General features: G+C 46.1%; 1 protein-coding gene across 1 annotated transcript in view; it reads right to left on the reverse strand.

The window, feature by feature from the left end:
- Positions 1-1,467: 1,467 nt before the first annotated feature.
- The window catches only part of TANC2 (tetratricopeptide repeat, ankyrin repeat and coiled-coil containing 2), a 352,607-nt gene continuing 333,441 nt past the window's right edge, over positions 1,468-20,633 (reverse strand). Inside the window, exons 20-27 of the mRNA XM_059997849.1 lie at positions 17,986-18,119; positions 16,148-16,271; positions 12,039-12,214; positions 11,610-11,742; positions 10,108-10,199; positions 8,071-8,217; positions 5,558-5,658; positions 1,468-3,973 (exon numbers count right to left, since the gene is read on the reverse strand). Coding sequence (XP_059853832.1) covers positions 2,020-3,973; positions 5,558-5,658; positions 8,071-8,217; positions 10,108-10,199; positions 11,610-11,742; positions 12,039-12,214; positions 16,148-16,271; positions 17,986-18,119 — 2,861 coding nt within the window. The 3' untranslated portion in view covers positions 1,468-2,019. The remainder of the gene's footprint in view (positions 3,974-5,557; positions 5,659-8,070; positions 8,218-10,107; positions 10,200-11,609; positions 11,743-12,038; positions 12,215-16,147; positions 16,272-17,985; positions 18,120-20,633) is intronic.

Raw genomic sequence — 20,633 nt, forward strand, 5'->3', positions numbered from 1 at the left:
GGTAAGATGCAAAGAGCCCAACAGGGCTGAGATCTGGACAAAAAAAGCTGAGAGGCTGCTGGGCTCCTGGCTGTAGGCTGATGCTATAGCTGTACATTTCACCTTCTTGATGAGAGAGAGAGAGACACTGATGTCCACTCTGGGCTAGGTGAGTGGGAGACAGTCCTTAAGCATCAGAGAGAGTGGACAGAGGCTGGGTCTTGAGTTAGCCTTGCTGTTGACTTCTAGCACAGGACACACATCCCGGCCTGTTCCAGGCTTGGGGGTGGAGGGGTTCATCTATTTGGCAGAATCTAAGTTAGTAAAGAAGTGTTTCTGATTTCAGCTTCATGCTCCCCATGTCTTAACGATTCTTTCAGAGGACACTTACTATTACAAACAGGTCTGGTCACATCTGGATTTTTATTCAGGAAACCTCCCTTCCTGTAGCCCTTTACTAACAAGAGCAGAATGATTCCTGGTAACAGTGACCGAATTCTCTTTTGTTTACTTTTAGTTGTTTAGTTTGTTAACTTTAAGAGCTGATGTGCAGTCGCTACCAGGCCTGTGCTAAGGCTTCGATTTCAGTGTTCTTGCCATCCCTCTCATGCTGGCCTCAGTCACTCAAAGGACTGGTTAGCAAAGGGCCACCAGACACAGGAGATGTCTGGAGGGTGACTGGATCAGAAGACTTGCTGTCTACCTTATGTGCTCCTACCCAGGGCTGAAAGGGGTCTTTCTTCACCCGGAAACACTTTGCTGTGCCTGGCTTTTAAATATCAATCCCCAAACACTCCTACCTAGAAAAAGAAAAGAGTAAACAATTCCTGTAATAACAGATAATGAAACAATAGATCTTGAAATGGAGTTAGACAGCATTTGCCATGGAATGCAATGGCCCTGGGTGCAAGCTCTGGGAATAAGTCTTACCGTCCCCAGAGAATTCAACTTCCTTCCCCCAAAACCAATTCTTCACTATACCATCTGGGTTTTAAAAAAAAAACAAAAAGAGGGCCAGTAGAACAAAATCTGGCTCTAGGCAAAGATCCAACTTAACAGGATTACTACACCAGGCAACCTCCGGGAAGAGAATGCTTTTTGAGGAATACGATGCTCAGTGACGTATCAGAACCCAAAAAGTAGATTTCTCCAAGACAGATTTTCTACAGCCTTTCACTGAGAATCCAGAACAGTCTCTCTCTCTATGTATTTATTTATTCTCTCCCCCACCCATGGAAAATCGGTAGCTTTTAATGGTTAATTTGGCTAAAAACGTAAAGAATAACTCAGTGAATTATTTAAAAGTATGCATGATTCTCATCCAATTTCCTCGGCTGACTGGAATATTTAAAGGGCTGGTTGTTTTCTCAATGTTCCTAAAATGCCTCTTGGGAAATCCATGTAGTGACATTTCAAATAACTGCATTGGTGCTTTCTTATTTCTTCTCTTTCTCCTTGATCCTTTACCCCCAGAGGAAGACCAGCGATAATCTAAACGAACATTCTAGACCGGATGGCTGCAGGGAGCTGGCGGTCCAGGGGAGGAGACCATGGCACAAGAATGCACTGGGGCTGCTATTTGGATAACACTGGATAAGAATGCAAAGGCAAAGGGGCATCACACTCTTTCTAAAGTTCCTAGAAGAAAACGAACAAGAACATCTTATTTTTGTAAAAAAAGGAGAAAGACGTTTTACACAACAAGAACATCAGTGAAAGCGATTGTCTCCTGGAAAAAGCTGACCAGTGTGTCTGATCTCCCTGGGTTAAAGCACACGGCACAACAATCTCCTCGTTGGCATCTGAAGAGAGGGAGAGAGCGTGTGGCTAGGGTACAGACAAAAGAAACCCAAGTCCTGGCTCCCCGGAGGCCAGCTTCCCAGTTGGCTGCATGCAAAGGATTTCGGCATGTGGGCTGCCACCTCTGAACACCACGCGGAAACTACATGAGAAATTAAGCCAGAGAACTACCTCGAATGTGGAAACCAAGCCTGAAAATGTGCAGTGAACACATAGGGGTCTCACTCCAACACACGTCTTTTAAACATTAGACTCCACAAATGGTCTCTTTGGTTTGATAGGGGACGTCTGCCCGTGTCGAGAGTCCCGGGACAGCTGCCTGTGCAGGTTGTCCTGGTACGCCTGAGCCACAGGGAGGGTCCGAGCCACCTTCACGTCGGGGTACGAGGAGGCCTGGCTAACTCTCTCCAGCAGGTCTCCGCGCGACCCGTTCGCCAGCATCCCATGGGGGCTGTAGTAATCGTCCTCCAGCAAGTGGCCGTTCTGTGCATTGTTGGTTTTGTTATAAAAGGCAATGTTGCTGATGGATGACGGTGGGCTGAAGGACTCAGGCTGAGGCAGGTTGCCTGGAGACGTAGGACTGAGAACGGTATCCACTGATGACACTGCCCAGGTCCGATTCTGCTGGTGAAGGTGGGGGTACTGTTGAGTCCGGGCTGTTTTATCTATGATCCCCATGAATGGTGTGGTCCTGGATCGGGTGGGCTCACTAGGGTAACCTCCCTGAGTGGGAGACACTGGCGACAGCTCGTCACATGACCTATCGTATGCGGGTTTCAGTGGGATCTCCATTTGTTGGATCGAGGAAGATGGCCGGAAGGTAGGAGTTAGGTTGGAGGCAGATGAGATACTATTGCTAGATGGAGAGAAACGAAGGCCTACGCTTTGGGAGTGCAGCAATGGCCTGGGAGTTGGTGGGTGGGGTTTGATTTCATTAGGGTTGACACTAATAGGTCTTCTGATTAAATGTGACACATCGGGGGAACCTAGTTGGCTGGAGGAACGCTCCAGGTCTAGTTTTGAGTGACAGACTGGGTAATAGGATGCGGACTGGCTACGCCCAATCTGTGGTGTCTGGCTGTATCTCATGCCACCTCGATAGGCGGAGGAAGGTCGCTGGGGAAGGTCTTCTTTGGTCAACCCTCCGTGCTGACAGATGGCGCCTGCACTCAGGCTGGCCTGCACATGCTGCACGGGTCTCCCATCCCCTACAATCCCCCCGATTGACCCTTGATAAACCAACCGGCTCTGACTTACTCCTATGTCTCCTTGTGAAGACTGGTATTTACCAGCCATTGAATGGGCCACTTGGCCATAGGCCCCTGTGGAGATGACAGTGCTCGAATGAACTGCTGAGCTGGGCTGGTTGCTTCTCACGATCTGCGCTTTGGCCGGCTGGAGCCTGAGCCCTTGCTGGGGCACTGCCACGGGAAGCTGGGGCATCTGGTAGGGCCGCTGGGCCATCTTGGATAATGGAGATTTCGGTCTTCCAGGAAGCTGACTAACATTTGTTTCTTGCTGATAGCGCACAGGGGAGCCTGACTGGGATCTATACACACTCATGCTTTCCGCGGGAGGGCTGGCCCGATACTGAGGGCCTCTGCGGAGAGGGGACGGGGGAGGGCTCGGGTATTCCTTGCCCTGCCCTCCCACAGGAGGGGGGCTGAAGCGGTAAGATCCTCCCTGATGAGCTGGGGAAGTGTGCGGGGGACTAGGCCTGTAATGCGAGTTCTGGTGAGTCGGAGAAAGAGCAGGTGAGGTGGACTGATAGCTCTGCCTAGTGGGAGAACCTACAGAACTACTGGACCGGAAGTCAAAAACCTGGTGAGAGCCGAGAGGCGAGCTGGAGACGTAGGCCGCGTCACGGTGGGCCGGGGAGGGGGGCGGGCTCTGGATTATCGGGGGCCCCTGGCTGGGCCGAGCCTCCGTTTGGAGGCCGATGGACACATTCTCAACATCCTGTTCCAAGAACTCCTCCTCGAGTATGTCCTGCACGGAGTAGATATCTTCATGCTGGGGTTCGGGTTCTGTCTCTTCCGGTAACTGCTGCTGAGGCTGCTGCTGTGCCGCCGGCGGCTGCTGCTGCATCTGCCGACACTCCTCCTCCACTCTCAGCAGAAGCCTCTGGATCTCACGGTTGTTTGGACACAGCTTGATGGCCTCGTTCAGGTCCTCTAAGGCTGCTGCAAACTGTCTGCTTGACAAAATGTAAACACAGGAACTGGAGTTATTCTGAATCAACAGGAACCACCAAGAGCTGAGAACACGGTCACTGTTTCAGAGAACTGTTAGCGTCTGGGGGCATCTGGGGGGCTTTGGTTTCGTCTGATTTGTAAGGAAGGAAATAGGTAGGCTGTCATTCCAGAAGAGTCCAGAATGATTCCCTAGCCAGTTCAGCCTCCATCTTCCCTCTGGCCTCTCTGGGATCAGTGGAGAAATGTCCCCATTTTGTCAGTCCAGCGAGGCCCTTCAGGAAGTTTCTCTCAGTGTCCAAATGCACACCAGGTAGTATGAGGGTTGGGTGGGGTTGTCATTTACAGGGCCACTGTCAATTAGCTTAGGAACAAAACAGTAACTACAATATTTAAAATCTTGCTGATCCAGCAGAATTTTTTCTTTATATTTTAGCTCCAATTTCCAGGCCTGTTCCATCCTAGGCAAGAACCCTGTCCTCTGCCCTTTCTACCCCTCGCCCCACAGCACTGCGGCTCCTCCATTCTGCTACATCCAAGCTGGGCAGGCGTTAGGCTTGCTGACGAGGAAACTCAGATTCTAGTCTACAGATAAGGACACAAACGGTCAGAGATACTCCCGTCCTCTCTATTAACCTTGCCCAGAAAAGGGGCAATTGGCCTTGTGGGGAAGGAATAATCCAAGGGGAAAGAGAATTTGACAGTCAAGCTTCTGTAAGAACTCTGTTGCCCCAGCTAATTAAGACTAAGATCACTGCCACCGTCATCACTAGACTTAACCTGGGTTTGATTTTCAGGACCACATGCTCCCTGGTCATAGCTGTGAACCTGAAGCAGTTCTTTTACAGGCAGAGTTGGGGAGAAGGGCAGGGCGCCGGGCAGGAGGCATTAAGGACAGTGACAAGTTATCTAAAGATCACTGATGGCAGTTTCTAGATCTTTCTGGAGGCTTTCCTGCCCACTGGCCAAACCACAGCAGATGGGGCATGAGAGATGGGGTTTCTCTTGGGCCCTCTCAGTCCTGGCAGCAGGACCTCCTGTCTCCATGCATGTGTGGTGTGGTGCTGGGAGGGGTGGGTATGGGAGAAGGAGGCTTGATCCCACCAGACTTGAGGAGAGCCCCAGGAGGAAGACTAAATGATCCAGGGAAACTCCCAAAGGCCTGTAAGAAAAGAAAGAGGGGCCTGTGATATATGCCCGTCCTACTTTCCCCTCTAAAGGGCTGGGAGGATATTTTGCTCAAGTGACCTCTTCTTAAGCCACCAGTGTCTCTACGCTATCTGCTTTGGGGGTTAAAGAGCGACTGAGATACGGCAGAGGCTTCTGGGAAGAAGGTGCCATTCTCCAACAATGAAAAGGCAGTTTTCTCCCAAAGGAAAATGCTCTAGATCTCCACAGCCCCAAAGAGCTGCCAGCTGTACGATGCGTTCTGTGCGATGGGAGCCGTCCCCAAAGCTTGGTCCTGCGAGTCCTCAGGGACAGACATGGGGGTCTGTCCGATATGCCCCAGGATGGTCTACGTTGCCTTGGCCAGATTTTCAGAAAAGAGAGCTCTTGCTTCTCACCCTCTCTCTCTCTCTCCTCACCTGCTGCTGCGTTTTGCCCTTGCTCTTGCATAGTAAGCTTCATAAGATTTCGGTTTCAGCTCCAGGGCCTTAGTAGCAAATTCCTCCGCCATTCCAAAATCCTGTCATTACAATAGGTGTGCAAATGAGTCATTGAAGAGATATGAAAAATAGACATCTTGGGAATAAAACAGATTATATGTACATTTCTTTGACATTTATGGACGGAACACCTGGGATTCTTGACATGCCTGGCATGGCTCTAGCCACAAAGTTCCTTCTGCCTTTTGCCCTGTGTGGCCCTGCAATGGCTCACAGGAATTCATCTGCCCAAAAGTATGAAAATATTTTTAATTTGTCCTCTTTCTGCCTTTGCAACATAGTTCTTTCTGGTCCAGAAGCCAAATGTCAACCCACTGAAGCTCTTGAAGTTGGAAACCCAAACTCTCGCTGCACATGCGTATATGAGGCAAACACACACGTCGACGCCTCGTGTGTGCCCTCATCCTACCCCCCACCTTCCTGCCGCACCCACTATTCCTTGGCTTTAAAGGGATGAGAAGTAAGTCTAGGAAGATGGGATTTGTGTAAAAAAGAAATGACTGGCTATGGAGACGGGATGGAGGAGGGACGTCAGACAGGCTTGCGTTCGATTCTCTGCTCCGCTTTGTAAGCCCTCGGGGTGTGTTGTGTGTTTTCTTATCCATACGGACCTCCCAGGTAGGATTAAGAGCAATAAAGCATTTGAAAGCTCCATACACAGTCCCTGGCACACAGGAGATGCTCAATGAACGGTAGTTTCCATTCTGTTTCATAGAGGCTTCTCTGGCCTGCTCCTTCTCTTAACTTGTTCCTTACTTAGGAAACATTTAAAATTTAAATAATAATAATAAGACAAGAGAGAAGACTGGCTGTCACTGGGGCCTGTGCTGTCACCTCATCTCTTAATCACTGAGGCTGCCTGGAGGAACACGGTCCCATCTGTCCTCATTCTGAGAAGCCCGGGGAACAGGAACCAGGGAAACGAAGCCATAGTCTTCAAGACACCCTTACATACTAAACTAAAGGGGAAGGTTTTCTCCTCTTTTACTATCAAAGCCATAGTACAGCACAGTAGCCTCTGGTTACACTTGTGAATCCTAAGGCAGAACAAAGGTCCTGGGGTGGAGGTAAAGTTGAAAAAAAAAAAATTAATGGGCAACTTTCGACATAGGACGACAGACTTCAGGTGGTCCTGGGAGGTGATTAACTGTTTCTGATCCAACGTGGAGCTACAGAGGAAGTGTTCTATTTCATAGCATCAGCTTCCAGCTCTACTGTTTCAACCTTTCCCCTTCATTTTTTCTTTTGGGACAATTGTTATTTCTGGGAAGATTACAGAGTATTTTTAAGAAGCAGACTATTTGTGAGGCAAAAAGGCAGCCAGCAGGTTGGCAGCAGCTTCGGAGCTTTGTCTAACTCTTACTAACTGGAGGAGACCCTTGCTGCTGTTTCTTCTGCTTCACGTAAGAACCTCACCACCTTTCCCGGAGAACCTCTCCCACATCCCCGCTCTCCTCGGCACCTGGGAAAACGCTGCCTCTTAGGGCATCACGGTGCCCTCTGAGATACCCAAGTCTATTTATCAGGGTGCTCTTTTCATTGCCATCTAAAGATGGATGATATAAAGGTCACTTTTCCAGAACCGACAGCAGATCTGTTGCTACTGAGGCTGAAAGCTCACTTCTGTACGCCTGAGTTCTCTATCCCTTTATTCAAACATTCCTGTTTGGCCTGGATTATTTTTATCTCCTGAGGAACCATGAGACCTCAGGCTAGTGGACGTCAGAGATGCCTGACATGATCCTGGCTATTCCCAGGATCTGAGAGAGGGTTCTTGGCCCAGGAGTGTCTGCAGGTCAAGGGAGCAGTGCCTGAGGCCATCAGAGGCTGTATCTGCAAGGCAGGCAAGAAGGACCAAGGACTATTTAGGGGATAATAAAGGACCAGGAGGAGTTCTAAGACTCCCTCTGTGACAAGAAGGGACACGTCATGTTAGAATAAAAGGACGAAGAAAGAAGTGAAGAGTTGAAGATTAGCCTTAGAAATTAAACCTTGAAGTTCATGGTCCTGGGCCCTCTTTCCAGCCCTTCCTTAAATGACTAGGGGGTCTACCAGTAAAGAAGGGAATGACTAAAATTTGTATCTAATTGCATCTGGAATTCCAGTGACCACTGCTCTCACATTTTCCCAAAGACCAGAAAACTGACCTGGGGGCAGGGCAGGATGATGATGGCACTCCAATCACTTTCAGCAGGAATTAGGAAAATTCAGAAAGCTACAAAGTGCCCACAGGATTAACTTTTTTATCGTTTGAGGTACGGATTGTACTTAGACTTGATTTCTTTCAAATTGCAAATGTCAGTGCTCTGTGAAGGACAACCAAGTTCCAAATGGGGCAGACAAGGATTTCAGGGGCCTGGTAAAAGCCAGTGCATGACACGGACCGTCAACTTCCAGTACTGCAGAAAGGAGCCGGGATGAGAGGGACTTACGTTCATTTTCCTGCGACATCGAGAGAGGTTGAGGAGGAGAGACACTTTTAGTTCCCGGAAGGTTTTCAAGTCCTCACCAAACCCTTCTCTAGGGAATTTCTTCAGAGCGTACTGGTAGCGCTGGGCAGCTTCCTTTACTTTCCCTTTCTAGTGGGAGCACAAGAGAGCAAAACACAGTTGGTCTGCTGAGCAGCTGAGGAGGTTTGCCCCCACTCCCTTCCTCTCTCCGCAGTTACTACTAAGGGTTAGGCCCTCCCAACACCAGCCCTGACGGTGAGAGCAGCAGGGTCCAGTCTTTTCTACTGGAAGCTCACCTGGCAGGTGAGGGGTGACGAAGGGGATTCCCAAGATACAAGCCAGAGAAACAAAGTCTTGGCGTATGAAAGGCCTGGGACCCCAGCTTCCCAACTGGACTCCCAAGGAACTGACCTTGTTCATTTCAAAGGAGGTTTTTCCCCGACCTGATCTCCCTATAGGACACATAGCATTCCCCAGTCCCAATCACTCCAAGGTTATTACTACTTCTTTACATCTGTTTTATCTGGAAATTCTTTTTGTTCCACCTTGCCAGTCCTCTACAAGAGGCCATTCTCCTCCTCACAAAGGATGTGGGAGCTAAAGCAGTCTAGCTGTTGCTCCCCTAATCTCATGGCATAAAAGAATATCAATGAGTCTTGCCCTGTTTTTCAAAAAGGCATGGGGTAGGGTGGTGGTAGACAAGTGAAATTTAGAATTTGTGATTCCATCTGTGTCAGAGGGATTTTCCAAGATGAGGTAAATCTGTGACCCACCTAGGGAACTGGTCACAGGGGCCTTGAACTTTTCTTACATTTTGCATCTGAAAATCTATAAGCTGAGCCCAGAATGATGCAGGAGGCATCTCACACTGTTAGCTGCCCTTCATCCACTCCATTCTGTCTGTATAGTTGCAACTCCAACCAGGGATCCTGATCTTTTATTTTCTCTTTAGACCCTTTCACTGAGGATAGACTTGGGAGTCTTCCAAGGCAGAATTCTGGGTAGGAGCAGGAGTAGCTCTGCCTGTTTAGGAGGTAGGACTCCTTGTCTTAGGGTGCCACAAGTTATGTCATGAACAGGGCTGAGATTCTTGACAGCAGTGCCACTCTCCAGTCCATAAACATGACACCCTGAGAGGCCCTTCTTTGAAGTCATGTAAAATCATGGCTGGGTCAGAACTCAAGTTTCCTAGAAGCCTAAGAGTCCTAGATTACAGTAACTCTCACTCAAAGGGTCTTTGGGAAATACAACGGTACTCCCAGGAGCTCTGTATACTCCTTACACAAGGCGGAAGTAACGTGCATCACAAGCATTTCCTCATCTTTGGGCCTGGGCATGTCTCAGTGACACCCGCTGCCAAAAGTTGGGCCGGATTTGTATTCACTTTAGGAAAAGAAGATTCAGCTAATCTTAACACAATGAGATAACTCTGACATGGGAAGTTCTTAAGGGACTTCCTGCAGCCCATGGGAGTTTGTGTGTGTTAGGGATATGCAGCCTTCAGCTTGAACTGTGAGTACAAGAAGACTTCATACCTTTTTTGTTGTCATTTCAAGTAAATCTTGTAATTGCTATTTGTCTTGGTTTCCTTTCCTTCCTCAGGGATGCTGATAAGCCATTATTACTACAGAATTTTAAATCTACATATATATTAAATATAAAAGCTAAGATTGATGCCTCTTTCCCACAGACTGGAAATATCTGCACTATATAACGTTTCTTTTACTTGTCCCATGGTTTCCAGGCTCCAATGAACAGATTCCATGTAGAATCTACGCATCTGCCTATTAGTGACCAGGTAAGACCAGGTCTTTAGGTCCGTCAGCTGCAGGCATGTGCAGGCTACTCTTGCTCTCTTGTTGAGAAAGCAAAAACCTGGGGTCCTCAGCTTACGAGCCCACCACCGAGGGATGGCACTGCCTCTAGAACCAAGGGTGAGACCTGCCGAGACTTCGGGAGATTCTACAAGGAGAGAACAGTCAGGGCTGTCTGGAGGACACGGTTCCTTCCTCCGCTCACCTTATAAAACATGTCTCCCTCTTCCATCAGCTTGCTCAGCAGGATGATCATGATGTCTGGTTTGGAGGTGGCCATCGCCCATGTGGCTGGACCTGTAGTGTACAGGATGCATGATGGGTAAAAAACTCATACAATGTAAGGGTGGCAGGAAGCTAGGTGAAAAAAACACCCTTGGGGAATTTCTGCTGAGAGAACAACTTGCTCCACAACAATGGCCTCATCTTTTAGAACTGGGAGTGTCTTAGTAACTCCCACTGCCAAGAAGCTGCGTTGGATTTGTATTCACCTTAAAATAAGAATGTTTGAACTGTCTGAGTTTGCACCACTGGAGGGCAGCAAAGCCTGCGTGTTGTATTTGGGCAGGCGATGGCTTATTTTGGAGTTATTTTAAATAAGGAAATTGGGAGAAAGGGTTTACATTAAATGTCACCATAAGATTTTAAAAATCTAAAAAGGGTAATTTATTTCAGAATCTGGGACTCAAGAGCCCCAGCTGTTTAGTCTCAATTTTTAAATACGTTCTTTGCAGAAGGGAAACCATGAAAGACTCTAAAGGTTCCCCTAATCTGTAAGTACTGAATAGGACTCCTGGGATTCATGCTGAACCAGGAGCACGGTTCCAATGTGAAACAAGCCAACATGACCGAGGACCACTTTACCCACAAAGAGAAAGAAAAGGTTAACTCGATTAGTTTACGGATGCCTGAATTATTTACCAACTAGGCTTTTCAGGGTTAGTTATCAAAAGTTCAAGTTATTCTCTACAACAGTCATTAAAAAAAATCTTCTTTTAAGGTGAAGTAAATTAAAAGATTAGAGGTGTAGGGAACTCATGCAGGCTAAATCAAAGAGGAGAAGGCAAAGCTGATCAAGCCATCAGACCACGCCTGATGCTGACAGCGGTGAAATATACCTCGTGGGCGACTCGGTAACGTCTGACAACCTTCAAAGAAAGGAGAAAACAAAAAGTTGTAGGAGAGGAAAAAAAAATGGATGAAGGTGAAAAAAAAAAAAAAAAAAAAGAAGGAAAAAGCAGCGGTGAGAGGCAGGCAGCAAAAAAGCCAGCATATCAGCCAACCCTTGTCTACAGGCCTGAGGGACGGGGAGTGGATGGGACGGCAGCCGCAGGGACTCGAGAGTCCAAAGCACACACAGAGCAAGGGAAAGCGAAGGCTGTGGCGGTGCAGGGATCCAGGATGCTCACAGGGCGGGGCTGCTACCGAGGTGTCAGCGCTGAGATGTGCTTAAGGTCGGAGCAGCCTCCTGGCTAAGGCTACTCGGGGCACTGCAGATAACCGTGTGATTTTGGACACAGGGTAGCGTAGACCATGGCTCAGATGGTGCTTTCTCTGGGCCAAGAGCCTTCTGTTCACTTGGACAATAACTGGGCCAGGGCAGAGGGGAAACTACATACACGCACACCACACACCCAGGGCAGCCAGACCGCCGGACCAGTCTGGCCCCTGGGCACAGATGGCCAGCACCTTCTTCCTTTTTCCTACCTATCTTGGCTCCTTTCTTCAGAAGAGTGACAACAACAGAAGTGTTCCGGCACCCCACTGCCCTGTCCAAAGGGCGCATTCCGCTGTAGTCAACGTGCTCAATCATGGCCCCGTGATCCACCAGGAACTGGACCTAGGACACGGACGAAGCAGCGCAGTTAACGCAGGTGTGACGGCTCACACTGCTCCACTCAGGGCTCCGGCTGCTGCCTGCCCTTTATTCAGCTACTGGTTTGAGCCAGGCTGGACAGTCATGGTATTCCAGGCCAGACCTACGCTCCCGGTCTTTAATGGTGTTTTCAATGTTCCCGCCCTGGAGCAAGTACAGATCTGAGAACTTTATATCAGGAATCATCAACCCCAGATAACACTGTGGACAGAGAACCTTCCCTATTCTTACCACCCTGAGGCTTGGTTAAAGGCACTCACCACCTCAGCATCACCATAGAAAGCCGCCAGATCCAGTGGGGTGCGGCCATTCTTGTCAGCATGGTCTGTGGCGGCTCCATTATCCACCAGAGAACGTACTACTGAGAGGTGACCCTTCAAACAAGCCCAGCTGAGGGCTGTCAATCCTTCTTTGTCCATTAGTGCAATGGAGGCACCTACAAGAGCAGGCATAATACAGGGCTGAGGAAACATGAAAAACATGAGAATTCACAGCAGGAGGGAAAGCCGGTATTTAAGGTGTACACTCGGCCAAAGCACAGCTATGTTTCTGGGATGTGAGTTGTCTTTGGATAAAACTGTTAACAAAATTGCTCCACAAGCTGTCAGTACAAGAGTCCAGTTCTTTGACAGGGCAGCCTGTCCTGGGTTATGCATAATCTCTCCCCAAGCTTACTGTTTATCCTTAAGTTTCATTACTCCTCTGTGAGAATCCTCAACTTTGCCCAAAATGGATGTGCTCACCGCCTCTAGAATCTCCCACAAGTACTCCTGTATCCACACTTGCGGTCATGCTGCCCCATGTGTGGATACCTTTTATCTCCCCATGACTTACCTCACTTCTACCTGTTCTCTAGGAACCATCTCAAACCTCCCTGTCGGGGCTTCCCTGGTGGCACAGTGGTTGAGTCCGCCTCCCGACGCAGGGGACACGGGTTCGTGCCCTGGTCCGGGAGGATCCCACATGCCACGGAGCGGCTGGGCCCGCGAGCCATGGCCGCTGAGCCTGCACATCCGGAGCCTGTGCTCCGCAACGGGAGAGGCCACAACAGTGAGAGGCCCGCATACCGCAAAAAAAACCCCCCAAAAAACAAAAAAAAACCCTCCCTGTCTCCAAAAAGCTTCTCGCATTCACTGTTACCTCATCTTGAACCTGCTTGACATGTCACCTTATTCTGTTATTAATCTTTTTTTTAATGTATCCCACTTATTTGTAATAAATTCTCAGTGCATGTTTTCTGAACTTGGCAAAAATCTTCGATTTCTAATGGTATAAACTCCTTGAGAGGTTCTCATAAAATAAGGAGCTCAGAACACGTTTATCATTGATGATAGTACCAGGCCGCCTTCTCCCGCCTTAGAATGGGAGGGAAACGGACTCATGGGAAGAGACTGAGCCCAGGCCAGGAAAGAAATCAGGAGTTTAATTAAACTAGTCAGCCTTCAACAACCCCATCCCCACTCTTTTAGCCTATTTTATATTCTGCATCTTCTTCCCTTCAACATTTCTATTTTCACCTGTGAGGAGCAAGCACACTTGACATACTGTTTTTGTAATTAGTCTAAACTTCAATATAGGTTTGGTTCTCAGCCTAGACTGTAAGCTCTTGGATGGCAAAGAGCCTGTCGTTCCCTTGCTAGTTTGGAAGAGTACCTAAGATGACTCTTTCCACACAGTTGGCATGACATGCACACTAACTAAATTAGAGATCAACTTACTGCACACACAGTACGTTTTCCAGGCTGCGTCCTCAGCTGGACAGGATTCAGATGTCAGATCAAGCTCAGGACCTGCCACAGCCAGGCTCTGGGGCTACTCAGCAGATATGTGGCCTATCACCTCTGTATCCCTAGAGGTCAGACCACCAGACTTTGTGGCTTCCCGTAACAGGATGGAAGGTTGGAAAGTACGATACTTCTAACCCTGAGGAGAGCCATCCATGTAGTGGGTTATCTTTTCACAATGGTGTCGTTTGCAACTAAAACACTGACTCTAACATGGAATGAATCTGAATATGGGACAGAATCTAAGGAGTTTTCTCAGATGCAACATCTATAAATTTCCTGGACAGAGTCTTCAGGGGTGGAAAAAGCAGGATAAGAAGGTTCTGGATGTATGTTACAGATAAATTGATTTTACAAAGATAAGGGAAGCCGGAATTTAAGAAATTAAAAGGAGATACATATGAAAAAAAACCAGGTATTCAATTTCCTCTGAAAATTCAATTTGAAATCTTCCTCTTCTCTCTTTTCTTCTCCGGGCAGTTAACAGAATCACAGTTGTCCCAAACATCCATTTTAGAACTTTGGAGTTACCGTCAACTCATCTGTCCTTACGACCTGCATGTAATCAACCCTTATATCCAAAATCTTTTTTGCACTTGGCCCTCCTGTTCTAACAGCTACTGCACCTGGATTCGGCATTACCTCTCATCTACTCAATGACAATGGCTTCCTAATTGATCCCCAGGTCCACTATAATCCCTTCATCAACTCTACTGTTCACACTACTGCCAAAGTGATTTTTCTTTTTTTTTTTTTAAAGCGCAACTCTGGCACTGATTTCCTTTTTAAAAATCTTGAAAGGCTCCCTACTGCCTTCAGATAAGTCCAAACTCTTTTAATCTGCTCCTTTTCAATTCCTTTCCACATACATTTCCAATTTTATTTCCCAACAGTCCTCATGTACGTCACTGGACAACTTGCATTATTTCCCCAAACCTGTTGTGTACTGTTTCTCCTCTCTGACCTTTCATTTACATTACGTCCTCTCCCTGAATATAGAACATTTTTCCCATTCAAATTTCAAAGTCTGTCCTGTTCTAACTCAAATACCTTTATCATCAGAGTACTTAGGATTCTCTGCTTTTTAAGGTAGTTCCTTATCTTTGTTTTATCCCCTCCTTGCCAGATTCTAGACCCTTTGAAGACATGGATTGTAGTGTATTTATTTTAAAAAATCACTCAGTTCCTAGCATAGTGTTTTGCGGATAACGTAGGCTAAATAAACTTGGGTAGGATTTGTTGACTGAGAGAAACTCTCTGATTTACGTGTGAAAGAATGAAACGGTAAGAAGACCGGAGACCAGACTGCCTGCAGCGTAAAGGGAACACATGTCTGGGATCTGTGTCTGATGAGCTTCCACGGGCTCACGGCAGACTGTGTGCAGTCATCTACCGCTTATCTGTGGTGAAGGGGTCCTGCCTTTTCCAGTAGACTCAGGTTGTTCTGGGACATTTACTCCTGCCACGTTTTATCCTGAGGAGCTAGGCGTATCTCCCTTGCTCCTCCAGCCCCCTCTTAGCAGAAGGATAGAAACCATGAAAACAGGTTTGTTTGGTGGCTTGTATTGGGGAAGCAAGAACCACTCTGTACACGGGGAAAACAGTTCTCTGATTCTGACCCAGTTTTGTGAGTCTAAGGTTGTGGAAACAAATCTTTGCAGGAGAGAGCTAAAGATCCAGTAAGTCTCTGACTGAGTTGTAGTTTGAAATCTTAGAAGAAGAAACCTTGTCTTCTTCCTAAATCAACTACCCTTCAGCTGCTCCAGCCTGGGCACGATTTGCAGGGGCTTGTTTTTCTTGAAGTGTGTGCACCTGTGGGTATTAATTATCGATGAGAAGATCCCGTTTACTCATAGGGGAGGCTTGCTGGAATGGAGTAAAAGCTGGTCACAGTCACACCACCTCCTGCTTGATGCAAATGCTCGAGCTCCACTAGATGGTACTGCAGAGTCACCAGTGACTGGAGCTTTTCTACTACAGAGGTTCGTTCCCCTGTCACTCACTACTATTCTGTATAGATGACTGAGGTCGGAGCCATTGAAGGGAATGCTTTGGATAGTATGACCACAAACTCCTTTAACTTATTTCCCATTCACCAGGAATATATGAATGTTGGTAAATGTCAAAAGGAATTTATTACAATAGGAGGGTAATAATACCCTGATTCCTCAAATAGGGTCCCATGGTCAACAATCATTTCAACTTCCATTTGCCTCCTTAGGATACAAGAAAAATATTAGTTGTGCAGGCTTACAAAACAATTGATCAAGTCAAAATACGATCCCTGGAAGATGAACATTTATTGAGTGTACGTTAAAAAAAATCAAAGTTGGGAGATTAAAGAGCTTAGATTATGTAAATTTGATTAGGATACCAAAAACCCCTCAAGCCATAAAGAAATAGAGAATGTCAGAATTAGAAGGGTCCCACTGTATATGAGAAGAGAGGAGACGGACTTTCATTTTCTCACCAACTGGCTTAAGAATATCCGTTCTCAACTCCTCTTGGAATCCATCCCTGGAAATCATGAGTTCCTGGGGTTGTTATGGGCACTGGTCATCAAGCTCTGGCACTGCAGGACTGACCTTGAGCAAGGAGAAAGTCCACAGTTCCCAGGTGGCCTTCGGAGGCTGCCATCATCAGGGGAGTGCGGCCCTGCTTGTCCGCCATGTTGACATCAGCTCCGTGGGTGAGTAAAAGATCAACAATCTGCAGGTGCAGAGAAGCAGGGCCCAATCAGCCAGGAAGCGCTGCTGAGCAGACACACGCACGCCCTCCCCCACACCGTGAGAACTCCCCGCTAGTCACCCCTAAAGAAACTTTCCACTGCAAGAACCCCCTGCGTGGTCTAGTACCATGGGATTCGATCTCTGACTGTCTCAGGGACAGCCAAATGAGAAGAACTCAACTCTAAACGTCCGACTCAGCCACTCAGTAAAAAAGAATTCAAGATGACAAAGGCCAAGATGTAGACTAAACAACCCCATGGTGGAAGCGCCAACACCTATGTCAGTGCCATTTTACTGGCCTCCAGGGGTTGCAAACCTGCCTGCAGTGAATATTTACAACTGAACAGAATACAGTAACTACAGAATACAGCCTCCGATAACTCTTCAGCACTGTTTGGCTCCTAGGACTTCTTTCCTACTTAAACATTTTCAAAGATTATAACCAATAGACTTTTTTTTTCCATCCTAAATATATAAATTAGCGTTTATCCAGAATCCAAACATCTGGAAAGATCACATAACTAGAATTTACAAATACCACATTTTCTTTTTGCAAGTCTGAGGCACACCTGCTGTAAGTGGCTAGCAGGGATCTGCTGAGGTTTGAACCTTCCAGAGACCCTGGGGATGTTGTGAAGTGTGAGAAGGAGGTCGCTGCACCACCAGGCCAAAAGTAGCTAGTCCTTCTATGTGATACAGATCATCAGGTATGACCTGTATTATATAGAATGTATGAATGTTAATTTTCGGATGTATTTTCAATTAACCAGAACATTAATAACAGAGGCCCAAGTCTTCAAACCCAGTGACTGCTGGATAACCCAAATTTTGTGATTTTTTTGCTTTCTGCTTGAGAAGTTCCCACCCAGGAATGTAAACTGATACAGCCACTATGGAGAACAGTATGGAGGTTCCTTAAAAAACTAAAAATAGAACTACCATATGACCCAGCAATCCCAGTACTGGGCATATACCCTGAGAAAACCATAATTCAAAAAGAGTCATGTACCAAAATGTTCATTGCAGCTCTATTTACAATAGCCAGGACATGGAAGCAACCTAAGTGTCCATCAACAGATGAATGGATAAAGATGATGTGGCATATATATACAATGGAATATTACTCAGCCATAAAAAGGAACAAAATTGAGTTATTTGTAGTGAGGTAGATGGACCTAGAGTCTGTCATACAGAGTGAAGTAAGTCAGAAAGAGAAAAACAAATACTGTATGCTAACACATATATATGGAATCTAAGGAAAAAAACAAGAAGGTCATGAAGAACCTAGGGGTAAGATGGGAATAAAGACACAGACCTACTAGAGCATGGACTTGAGGATATGGGGAGGGGGAAGGGTAAGCTGTGACAAAGTGAGAGAGTGGCATGGACATATATACACTACCAAACGTAAAATAGATAGCTAGTGGGAAGCAGGCGCACAGCACAGGGAGATCAGCTAGGTCGTTTGTGACCACCTAGAGGGGTGGGATAGGGAGGGTGGGAGGGAGGGAGATGCAAGAGGGAGGAGATATGGGGATATATGTATATGTATAACTGATTCACTTTGTTATAAAGCAGAAACTAACACACCATTGTAAAGCAATTATACTCCAATAAAGATGTTAAAAAAAAAAGAAAAGTTCCCACCCAGAACTCACCCCTGCCTGGGGCACTGGAAGTAGCTACGTGCTTACCTGCCAGTGGCCTTGGCGAACGGTGCTGAATAAGGGCACTGCCCCTCGGCGGTTTGGCTGGGCCACTGCTGCCCCCTGTTCCAGGAGTAGACGACACACCTCCAGTTTGCCCCTTCCGGCTGCAGCTGTCAGGGCTAAGGGCAGAGAGCACAGAATGAGCACAGGGGGTCTTGCCTTCTCCAGCCCTCGAGGGTAAGCAGGGCAGCACACCTGTGTTTGATGAATGTAATTGCTACTTTACCTCCAAGAATGATGATTCTGGCTACTTCTGCCATGAAGGAAATTTTCAAAGAAAAATAAAAGGGCTTACATATACGGAGACAGTTATAATAATTTTATTGAAAAAATCACTTTTGACCAAACTTACTTGGTTTCATGTTTCCTACCCAGACTATCTTCTCTGCTTTTAATCCCTCTCTTTTTTGGTACCTCGTCCCAGCTACAAACCTTTTACTGGTATGTGCATGGGTAAGAATGCAGAGAGAAGGGTCTTTGCAGACTACGGTCTTTTAGAGTTAGCTAGGAACCACCTCTGGCCAATTTCTACTCCTGGGCCCTTAAACTCAGAGAACCAGTCAGAAACTGCAGTCTTAATTTTGTTGATTTCTTAAATGACAGTTTCCTGGATTGCTTTTAAGGGAGTATTTACAATAAAAATATATTAAAAAATGTAAAAAAAAAAAAAAAAAGAAAAAAAGAAATTGCAGTCTAAGAGCCTTGGGCCAGTTTTCTTTTTTTTCATCAGTTGGGACAGAAGTTTCTAGTACATGTGTGACCATTTTCATAGGAGGGTCAAAACTGTTCAAAGTAATAGTCTTAAAGATGAGAGGAGTGTGACAAAGGCTCTTTTCTTCTGAATACAGGATAATGGAGTCACAGATAAAGCACAGCTATAGCGAGGATAAAGGACACACAGCAGGAAGAAACATAAACATTCTTCCTTCTGTGCTACTGTCCATTGTTTATGGTCTCTGATACAGAGGATACTAAGAGTGCTTATTTCATCCTTTGAGTACTGTTTCAATAGCAGTAAGAGGAATTTGTCAATATACTTTCTACTAAGTTCATATTTGAACAAATATGTATTTGTTTCTTAACCAGGGATCTCAAGTGTGTACACTCAGTGTTTTAAATGGATGAGGGTAGGGAAGATGGTAAACACTGTTAGAAAATGGCAGGAGTTATGCTTTTAAAGAAAGAGTATGGAGACCTTTTTCCCCACACAGACTTGAAAAACAGATGTGGTAGTCAGCAGGTCCTTCCTTTGCTGTGGCCACCTACTCCAATGACAAATCAGAGGAAGATAATACACGGCAGGTGCAGATATTTCAGTTTGCAAGTGTTGGTATCTAATCAGGGAAGCAACTGAAAATCAAATCAAATGGTCACTTGTGATTTTTTTCATTTAAGTGCAAATTAAGGCATTTTGTCTTTGAGCTTGGCCAAATTTACCCACGACTGACTCATATGCAAAACTAAAACTACCTGTAATTTCCACTGAGATAAACCTTCAAAGTAATCTTTTCCTTCTTCAAGGATAGAAAGGGCTTATGAAGGAAAATGTGGCAATTTTAGAAGATCTTAAACTAGATGTATCTAGGCCTTGTCTTATGTGTATTTTTCATTTTATTTTTTGGAATTCTTAACATAGGCATTTCCATCCTGTTCTCACAGAAGGGCAGAGGCTTCATCCTATCTGAGGTGAGGGTCATTTCCAAGTTCCGAATGGATAAGTTACAAGTATTGATGGGTTTGATTGTTTACTTGACTGAGAAGTTTGTCTCTTGTTCTTTAAATCAAAGTGATGTTCCCTCTTTTCCAAGTTCACATTTCTAATAGTTCAGGAAAAAAAAAAACAACTTTAGTTCTTGGGTCAGAACACAAGAGTAGCTTAAGAATTTGACTGGCAATCATCACATTGTATACATTAAACTTACACAATGTTGTATGTCAGTTATATCTTGGTCAAGCTGGGGAAAAAGAAAGAACTTGACTGGGTTAGACACTTGTTAGGAACCATAAGAATCACCTCGTTGGTACATAAAACAAAGGGTTTGGAAAATTTCTAGCTCTCCCAAGTTTAAAGTAGCTACCAGGGGGCAGGGACGCAGCAAGCCTCCCTTTCAATGTCTTGTGTATGGCGTGGTGTGTGTGTGTGTGTGTGTGTGTGTGTGTGTGTGTGTGTGTGCAGATACATTCTTTTTCACGCAAGAATTTATAGCACTCTGGAGAAAATACAGACAGTATTTCAGAATCAAGCCTCTCGTCAATGATGCTAGTTCACAGAACACAGATAAAAATTCACAAGCAGTGCCCATCCTGAAAGCTGAACTTATATACTGTCTGCTCTAACCTGGAGTCATGTTGCTAGGGGCTGGCCCATCTCAACCCACTGGACAACATGTTTATATGAGAGGGAATGTTCCATTTGGCCTTTTTCTTTGTTGTATCATCTCTGTTACTTAGGTTATGACGTAATTTGGCAGGAATCTCCAGCTGATATCTGGACACGGTCATTAACACAGCTGGCCAACTTCATCTCAGAACAACACAACTATGGAAAATTGGGTCTGTACTTTTCAAAATCCAAGAGCAAGGAGTTGCTTTGGCTGGATTTTATATAGTTCTTATCAAAAACCGTTAAAACT

Source organism: Delphinus delphis, chromosome 19, assembly GCF_949987515.2.
Source record: "Delphinus delphis chromosome 19, mDelDel1.2, whole genome shotgun sequence".
Lineage (NCBI taxonomy): Eukaryota > Metazoa > Chordata > Mammalia > Artiodactyla > Delphinidae > Delphinus > Delphinus delphis.